General features: G+C 36.4%; 1 protein-coding gene across 1 annotated transcript; it reads left to right on the forward strand.

The window, feature by feature from the left end:
- LOC109835867 (lipid transfer-like protein VAS) lies at positions 212 to 2,500 on the forward strand. Its single transcript, XM_020403849.1, has 3 exons — positions 212 to 537; positions 625 to 684; positions 2,203 to 2,500. Exons 1-3 carry the CDS (start codon positions 213 to 215, stop codon positions 2,289 to 2,291), a joined length of 474 nt encoding a protein of 157 aa, XP_020259438.1. The 5' UTR covers position 212; the 3' UTR covers positions 2,292 to 2,500.

Here is a 9,396-nt window from a genome sequence, read left to right on the forward strand (position 1 = left end):
GGAAAAAAGATTCAAACAAGAACAGCTAATTATAATAATGACTTGACCTAGAAAATTCCAGAGATGACAATAAAACACTTGGAAAAATCATATGAGAACAAGGTAGATTAACCCTTGCCACCTACAGGCTACAGGCTGCACCTACAAATATATATCAAGCAACACATTCTCGTCGTTATCTTTTATATATATCAAAAAAGAACAGAAAAGAAATGGCTCTCTCTCTTCAGAAGAATACTATGGCTATGGTGATGTTAATAGCTTTGCTGCTTGTATCAGGGTCTGCACAGAAAATCCCTGAGTGCGTGACAAAGCTGGTGCCTTGCGCTGCGTATCTGAACTCTACGCAACCCCCAGAGAGCTGCTGCAAGCCACTCAAGGACGAACTGACCAACGATCTTCCTTGCCTCTGCTCAATCTTTAAAGATGAGAAGTTCCTCAAAAGTTTCAACATTGACCTCAACTCGGTTCTTCAGCTGCCAAAGAACTGTGGAGTCCTCTCCTTCTCCATTAACAGCAGCTGCTCAATTTCACCTGGTAATATTATTAGCCAGTATAGATCTTTTTAATTACCTCTTACTAATTATTTTCTTGTTTCTGCTGAATTTTTCTTCATGCTTGTAGCTGGGGCTCCGGCTGCTCCTCCAGTTTCGTCTCATTTTCCTCCTCCTGCTGCGCCTCCAGGTACAAATACATGCTCGTAATTTAGTTTTAATCTCCGCCCTCTTAATTTGGGGATCATTAGCTTAAACCATTTTGTGTTAAATTTCTAGTTAGTTGTCTTCTGTCTCTGCTTCGACTTTGATGTGTTTCTTGCTCTCCCGGTTACATCCATGTTACTACAGATTTTTGCCAAAACAAAGATACTTTGCAAAAGGAAATAATATCAAAATAAAAGTGAAAAACCAAACCAATCACGAACCAGAGAACACATAAGATTTTATAGTGGTTTGAATAGAGATCCTATATCCACTCTTCCTTTTCTCGAAGGGACTTTCTCACTATGACTAGAATTCAACTAAATCGGTAGGCTTACAAAGACCGCACCCTGAAATCTACCTGAAACCAATCGTCTAATAAAACTCCCACAGATGAGTAACACATAGTCTTAGTTAGTCCCAACCCTTAATTATCACTGGCTTGGTATGCCATAAAAATAAGATAACACAAACCAACAATTAAGCGCAAATTAAAAAGTTCTTACAACCCTTTTTAAGCAAATCATTCTTCAAAAGAATTAAAGCGAAGCTCGGTGAAGAAGTGGTGATGATGTTAAATCCATGGGCAACTCTCCTCACCAAGACGATCTAAAGATACTGAGCGCGATGAGAAAGAGTTTGATGAGGCTCATGGGATTGAATCACAAATCAACTCCTCACACAATTCCTAGAATAAAGTCTCTCTCCTTTTCTTAATGCAAGAACCTATGTAAAATATGATCTCTTCCTATCTTAAATCACAAAATCTGCCAAAATGTGTTGTCACCATCGATGGTCAATTTCGACCATCGATGTTCCCCATGCACCATCGATAGTGACCCTATTAACCATCGATGGGCTGAAATCTGGTTTCTAGAAATTATTGAATGTGCACTGTAGTCCATCAATTGTATAGTTGACCATTAATGGTTCCCTGTAGACTATCGATGGTGTGATTCCTATTTCTGTTTTTTCTCCGATTATACACTGTAATCCATCGATTGATTCATGACTATCGATGGTGTTCTCATGACCATCAATGGTGTGATGGTTGAAATCAACATGAATGTTAATTTTTGCATCATTTCGCCTCGTGCCTTTCATATACCTATTTATACGTGAAATGTATCATCTCAAACAATCATCAGTAACAAATGAGAGTTTGTTATTACTTAAACAAGAGATATTATACGAAGTACGTTCTAAACCAACAAAATCATTCAACTATGTTTTCTTCAACACTGTTTTCCTCTCCTCTCCTTTTTACTCCTTCCATAGCCTAGCATACTAGAGGATGAAAATGACATCTACGTTATCATGGTGGTTTCCCAAATACTCCTACAAGTTTCTGACTAACTACTTCAGATACTGGTCCATTGCCTTTTACTTTTACAACTACCAAACTACTTGATATAGTGATTCATGAGTGTACCACATTTTCCTTGGCATCTACCAAAAGTCTTTTAAGGTTGTAACATTGTTCGGCATTTTAATGATATTGCAGCCTTTTCCGGAGGCAACAAGAAGGGTATCACACATAGCACAACCTGGTTCGTGCTGTCCAGCTTAATGGCTCTGTACTTATTTTGGTGAACATGAAGCAAAAAAATGCTATCCCTGCGATCATTGATTGGTGATGCAACTGGCATTTTTAGCTGTTTGGCTAATCTTGAAATTTATAGAGGAGACGCTACTGCTCCTTGAGGATTGATGTACCTTAATAATTTATGCCTGTATAAAAAAATTTGGTGAGCTTGGTTAACTCATTTTTGACTGTGGCGCCAGCTCTAAAACTTTTTCGAAAGTAGTACATGTTGTCAATTGATATTCACTGTTTGCAGCTACTAACCATAATTATTGGACCACTAAAGGCAATTTTAAGTGTTAATCATTCCGATTAACCCTATGAATAGCTTACACCATGTATGCTTTTCATTAATAGCAACCATATCAAGCTTTAAAATGGCTAAATTAGCTTCTGAAAATACACAGTTTGACAATGTTATGTTCTGAAGAATCTTCGGAAGGATAAGATTTGCTCTAAGACATAACATTCTTCAGATTGCAGTTGAGGACTATCAGGATTATTGATCCAGAAGGACAATAATTAGCTCTCTAATTGGATATTATAAGTCGAAGGAAGCTAATCTTTATAAGACATTACTATCCTGACAATTGCAGCCTAATTCTTTTTCCTACCAATTATGACTAAACATCAAGGTTCAAGTCGCCGTATCTAAATAAGCTACATGGAAAACTCTAATGTCTCATGTCATCAATGTAGCCAAGCTCTACTTCCTCTCCACAATCAAGTCTTCAAAGGTGCAGTTCAAGAATGTTCTACTCGACTCCATTTACTCAATTAACCCTTGAAAATATTCTAAAGGAGAAAACATGAAGATGTTGGGAAATACCCGGGGCTATGCTAAACCCCTAAAAAAGCAAGAAAAACACAGTAGAGAAAAGTACACCAAGATTTAACGAGGTTCGACAAACTTGCCTACGTCCTCGGGAGCCACACAATTAATTTCTTATTAATCAAAGAAATTACAATGTAAGAACAGATCTCAAACTTGAGATCTCTCAATAAATACTAATTATCACTGTAGCTACAGTGATAATTCCCTTCTTAAATTCCCCTCTTTAATTCTCAACCTCCTACAATGCTTCCCTTCTTAAATCCTCCCCTCAAATCTCTGTTGAGCGCTGGAGAAAATAAAAAGGGTAGAGAGAGAGAGAGAGAGAAACCGCCACCGCCGACTGGGTCTAAAATCATGAGAGAGAGAGAAGAAGAAGAAGCCCCGTCGGGGCTCGAGCTCTGGGTTTCCCTTTTATAGGGAAACCCTAGCGACAGGCTGGCGACAGGCTGTCGCTGGAGCTCACCTGCGTGCACCCTCACCTAAGTGGAGCTCGCCTCGAGCTCACCTACCTGGTCCTCATCCACACTCGCCTGCGTAGATCTCGAGCTCACCTGGATCATCGATCTCGCCTGCAACGTCGACTCGAACTCGCCTGAAGGTCGTCTCAACCTCACCTGCAAAGCTCGTCTCGCCTGAGGAGCTCGCCTGACCTCACCTGAAGTCGTCAACCTCACCTTCGAGCTCATCTGAGGAGCTCGCCTAAAGCTCCTCGCCTGCAGAGGTTTGGGCTACACCCAACACCAACAATCTCCTACTTTGAGGCCAAACCGCTGTTAGCAGGCTATTTCAACAAGCACCTTCTCCTGTGTGGCTCCGTCCTCATCACCTATGTATGAAGGCCAACTGAAGTTACACACAACTCTAGTTTCTGAAAGGTCACCGTCTTTGTTAACATATCTACTAGATTCTTACTTCTTAGAATATTCTCCAGTTTTAACACGTCGTCTTCCAACATAGATCTGATGAAGTGGTATCGAAGCCCAATATGCTTTGTTCTAGAATGAAATGTGGAATTCTTGGCCAAGTATATCGCACTCTGACTATTACTGTGCAAAACATTTGATGCGGCATAAACATGTATCAAAAAGGTTGCAAGTGCACAACCGTGTCAAGTTATAGTATTTAAGATATCGATCCCACAATGAAGGTGTTTTGTAGGAGAAAATATAAAATCAGTTCTTATGTTGTGTGCGTGACAAGTAGGAGTGATGAGTGAATGTGATTGTGAAGAGATTGAGAGAGTGAAAATGGTGTGTGAATAGGTGCAAAGTGTAAGTAGAGTGGATTTGAAAAAGAATGAGTATGATCAATAAGGTGAGAAGGAAAAATGAATAAAATCAAGAAACAAAAATAAAAAAATCAAGAATGACGAACAAAATTCAAGAATAAAAGAAAATACAAGAAATTAAAGATGGTGGATTCAATTATAGGTATGGGTAATCTAAAATTGAACCCACTTCTTAGAAAAGGGTGATTCCCTAGAGGGTTCTAGCCTAAAGGCGAATCAAATAAAAAGAAAAATAAACAAAAAGAAAAACTAAACCCAAGAGGGTTCTAGCCTCAAGGTGAATAGTATAAGAAATTAAAATCTAACTACAAAATAAATTGCAAAAATCTAAACTAAAAATAAAATTACAAGAATTAAATGCAAGAAAATAAATCTATTCTATAAGCATGAAATAAATCTAAGGCAATAGGGTTCTAGCCTCTTGGCTATTTAACAAGAAAATAAAATCTAAACTACAAGCATAGAAATAAATCTACACTAATAAGCAATAAAAGAGAAAAAGAAAAGAAATGCAAACCTTCAAATAATTCTCCATCTTCATCTTCATCTTCATCATCCAACAAAGAGAAGAAGAGAAAAATTTAAAGTGGTGAAAAAATTATTATTATTAATTGCAACTAAAGTTACAATTTTGGAAGGCCTTCTCAATCCATTGATGCAGGCATCGATGCCTGCTCTTCTCCTTTTGCTGTCCGCAGCTTCTTCTTGTTGTTTGCTTTTGGGCTTTGGACATTGGGCTTTTCTTGGACTCTTGGGCTTGGGCTTTGATTTATCTCTTCATTAAATACTTGAAAGAATTCATTGGGCTTCATGGCTTCATTTCTTCATTAAATTGTGGGCTTTTTTGTTGAGAGATGAGGGTTTTGAGATTTATTCTTCATTAACCTGCAATTAAAAGATAAAAACAATTATTAGTGGTATATTTATTCATATAAAATAGATAATGAGGGTATAAAATTGTAATAAAATGTGATTATCAAATACCCCCACACCTAAACTTTTGCTAGTCCTCTAGCAAAGAAAATAAAAAGAAAATCCTAACTCACTTTCGCAGGAATCGCGGTTGTATTTAGCGCATACAACAAGCCTTTAAACCCCTAGGTTACCCTAGTGGACGAGTTGTAGTCTCGTGAGGGTTTGCAGTGAATATACCCACAAAATTCGGTCAACTTGCCAAATTAAAGAAGTCAGTAAATAACTAAATTCACTTGATAACTTTTAGATAATCTAATTGGAGCCAGTTATCACTCAAGAAAACAATTTTTTATATATAACTCTAAGATATATTTTCAAGAAATTCTTCTCATTGTAGCAATACAAAACCAAGCCAAACTTAGAAATTTAATTTAAAAGTTTTGAAAGTAACATGCTAACTCTTTGTTTTAAATAATTTTCAAGTTGCTTGATTTAAAATATTTTCCAAGACCATATAACAATTATAAAACATTTATTAGTTTTTTTTTAACTCTTTCTTTCTTGGTGATTTTTTTTTTCTACTTTAACGGGCTTTTTAAGTGACCATTTAACGAGTTTTGGGCCAATGGATCCCAACCCAAATGGGACTTAGGTCATTAAGTATGAAAATACTCCTTGGGCTTAATTACTCGGTCAACTTAGGCTTTATAAGATAGAATCATCTTGAATTCAAGAGTTTTTTTTTGTGCCCATTTTTCGCACTCTTCTTTTGCAATTTTTTTTGTATGTATATATATTTTGAAAAAATATGTAAATCAAGAATTTTGAAAAAAAATATGTAAATCAAGACACTTTGAAAAATTATTTTTAACTCTAAGTTAGGCATGCAAAAATTTCATTATTTTAAATAAAAATCCAAGTTAAGGCTTAAGTAAAGTCTACTACTTTGAAAATCATTTCTTAAGAAAATTATTTAGAGTTATCATAAAAGGTGAGCTTAAGTAAATAACTAACTAGGGATTAGAAAATTTCAAATTTATCAAATAAATCAATTATTACATAACTCTATCAATTTGGCAAGTGACGATATTTTTATAATTTTTTTTAAGAGAAAAAGGGGAAAATGTAACTAAAAATGTAAAATAAAGAGAAAAAAATAACTAATTCCCACCCCCACACCTAATTTTTGCATTATCCTCAATGCAAACTCTATGATGCATAAAGTAAAACAGATAAGAAGTGAAGCACTTACATTTGGTCGGTTGATAAAAATCTGCAATTACCTTTAGTCTGAGGAGGATGAAAACAAAAATTTTATTCTTCTTTCTTTTTTTTTCCTTTTTTTTCTTTTTTTTTCTTTTTTTTTTTTTTGAAAACTGAATAAGAAACTCTCACATAAGAGAAGAATAAATTCTTTTTATTATTCTGAAATAAACAAAATAATCAATGTAGAATGAAATATTCAACATGAAGAGTTCATGTTCTACATTGAATCCTACCTTATTGTTGAAAATTCTTCCCCGGATTTTAAACAAATTCAGAATGATATAATTAATAATGTGAATTTCCAAGCATTTCGGGGTGTTCAGTAATTCATGCAACAAGGTAAGGTAGGTATTATTGGTGTCATGCATTTTGTATTTCTTAATGAACTTAGACTCTTGTACTGTGAAGTATTGTTTTCTAACAACCAATTCTTCTGTGAAGTTCTGAAAAATTTGGTTGTTGATTATTCTCCAAGAATCTAAGTTCATCAAGAAAGAGTTCTTCAAAATTCAATTCAAAACAACACATGTTTAACACAGTTTTATTGTTCTCAAGGACCTGATCTGCTTCTTCTAAAATTTCTAACTCTTCAACAAAAATTTCCTCAAAACTCAAATCAGAGTCTTCTTCTTCTTCTTCTTCTTCTTCTTCTGATCTTTCCTGAATGTAGTTTATTTCTAGAGGCTGATTATTTGGTTGGTCCCCTGGATTAAAAATATTAAGATCAACAGTCAAATTCCCAAAAGACAGTTTTATTTGACCAGTTCTACAATTAATGAGAGCATTAGAAGTGGCTAAGAACGGTCGTCCTAAGATGACAGGTGTCTGTCATTTGGGATTGGAAACAGGCTGTGTTTCCAAAACTACAAAATCTACTGGAAAAATAAAGTCTCCAACCTTAATCAGAACATCCTCTAACTCGCCCATAGGGACCTTGACAGATCTATCAGCCAACTGTAAGGTGCATTTGGTTGGGTTCAGTACACCTAGACCCAATTGCTGATAGACTGAATATGGAAGCAAATTGACACTGGCCCCTAAGTCTAAAAGCGCCTTATCAATGTGAGTATTACCAATGATACATGAAATGATGGGGGAACCTGGATCTTTACGTTTTAAAGGTATGGGATTTGACAGTATTTCACTGATATTGGCGGCTAAAAAGACTTTCTTTGGAACATTTATTCTTCTCTTCTTAGTGCACAATTCTTTTAAAAATTTAGCATAAGATGGAATTTGTTCAATTACATCTAAGAGAGGAATGTTGACCTTAACCTGCTTGAATGTCTCTAGGATTTTCTCCTCCTGAGGAGAGTGTTTCCTAGACCTGAGTCTATCTGGAAAGGGAGCAACCGGTCTGAATCTATCAAAAGCAGGCTCAGGTTCGGGTTCAGGTTCTTGGTCATCTGAGGGGAGTGATTGTTGAATAGATTCATCAGAAGGAGAAGGGGAAGGAATTTGTACAGGATCAAGAGTTTGACTTGGAGGAGTTCTCACTTGATTATCGACCTGTCTACCTGACCGAAGTGAATGGATTGCATTCACTTGAGCTTCATAGGATGAACTGCATCCTGTGTTATTAGGGTTGACCACGGGTTGACTCGGAAATTTTCCTTTCTCTCTTTCACTCACGGCACTAGCTAGTTGACCAAGTTGGGATTCTAATCTAGCTATAGCTTGAGTGTTGGAGTTGAGCATTTGTCCGGTTGATTGCATGAAGGAATTCAACGTGCTAGATGTTTGAGTCAACATATTCGTGGTTTGAGTAGAGGCCTTAATTATGGTTTCTAAACCCCTTTCCAAGACATTGAGACGTTTATCTTGATCTGGATTGTGAGGAGTTTGAATTACAGCTTGATGAGGAGGAGACTGATTTTGATACGGCAGATTGGGTTGTTGAAATTGTGAATGAGAATTGAATGGAACTGTGTTTCCCCTAGGAAAATGTTGGGTCGAAGCGGGAGTGAAGTTTTGAGTTCCGGGAGAATTTCCTTGATTCCATGCAAAGTTGGGATGATTTCTCCAACCTGGATTGTAGGTTGGAGAAAATGGATCATTTCTAGGGTGCTGGAATGCAGCGTTCATCTGTTCTATTGCGTTGTTATTTCCTAGGAGAGGGCATTCCTCTGAAACGTGGGTAGGAGACTGACAATTATGACATCCTGGGAAAGAAACATGATTGAGTTGAGCTGGAGCTCGTTCCTTAATTTCTAAGGCTTCTAACCTCCGCAGAATTGTCGCCATCTTCGCTTCAGAAGCAATGTTTGACTCTAAGGAAAAACCACTAGACTTAGATTGGGGAACTGATAAAACCTTATCATCGCACTGTTCCCATTGCATTGTTTTTTCAGAAAGACTCTCCAAAAATTCCCAAGCTTCATCAGCATTTTTCCTCATAAAATCCCCATGGCACATTGATTCTAAGGAAGTTTTTGCAGAATAATCTAATCCCTCATAAATTATTTGGCACAATCGCCATTTCTCTAAACCGTGATGAGGACATTGGATGAGAAGATCTTTAAATCGGTCAAAATACTTCCAAAAAGGTTCTCCCGGGATAATTTTAAAGTTTTGAATGTTGTTCCTAAGCTTTACCGTTTTATGAATAGGAAAATTTTTTTTAAGAAAAACGGTAACAAATTCATCCCAAGTTGAGATGGAATTTGTTGGTAAGCTGTACAACCATTTTTTAGCTTTATCCTTAAGAGCAAATGGAATAAATCTGAGCTTAACCGCATCTTCATTTAATTCTCTCATTTTAATCATAATACACACTTCCTCAAATTCCGAAATAAAAATATATGCGTCT

The sequence above is a fragment of the Asparagus officinalis genome, chromosome 4 (assembly GCF_001876935.1).
Source record: "Asparagus officinalis chromosome 4, Aspof.V1, whole genome shotgun sequence".
Lineage (NCBI taxonomy): Eukaryota > Viridiplantae > Streptophyta > Magnoliopsida > Asparagales > Asparagaceae > Asparagus > Asparagus officinalis.

What these genes read in the sequence shown, in the direction of transcription:
- LOC109835867 (XM_020403849.1), top strand. Translation starts at nt 213, where the DNA reads ATGGCTCTCTCTCTTCAGAAGAATACTATGGCTATGGTGATGTTAATA. An exon ending in CAGCTGCTCAATTTCACCTG is followed by an intron (nt 538 to 624) that starts GTAATATTATTA and finishes TCATGCTTGTAG; the next exon opens with CTGGGGCTCCGGCTGCTCCT. An exon ending in TCCTCCTGCTGCGCCTCCAG is followed by an intron (nt 685 to 2,202) that starts GTACAAATACAT and finishes ATGATATTGCAG; the next exon opens with CCTTTTCCGGAGGCAACAAG.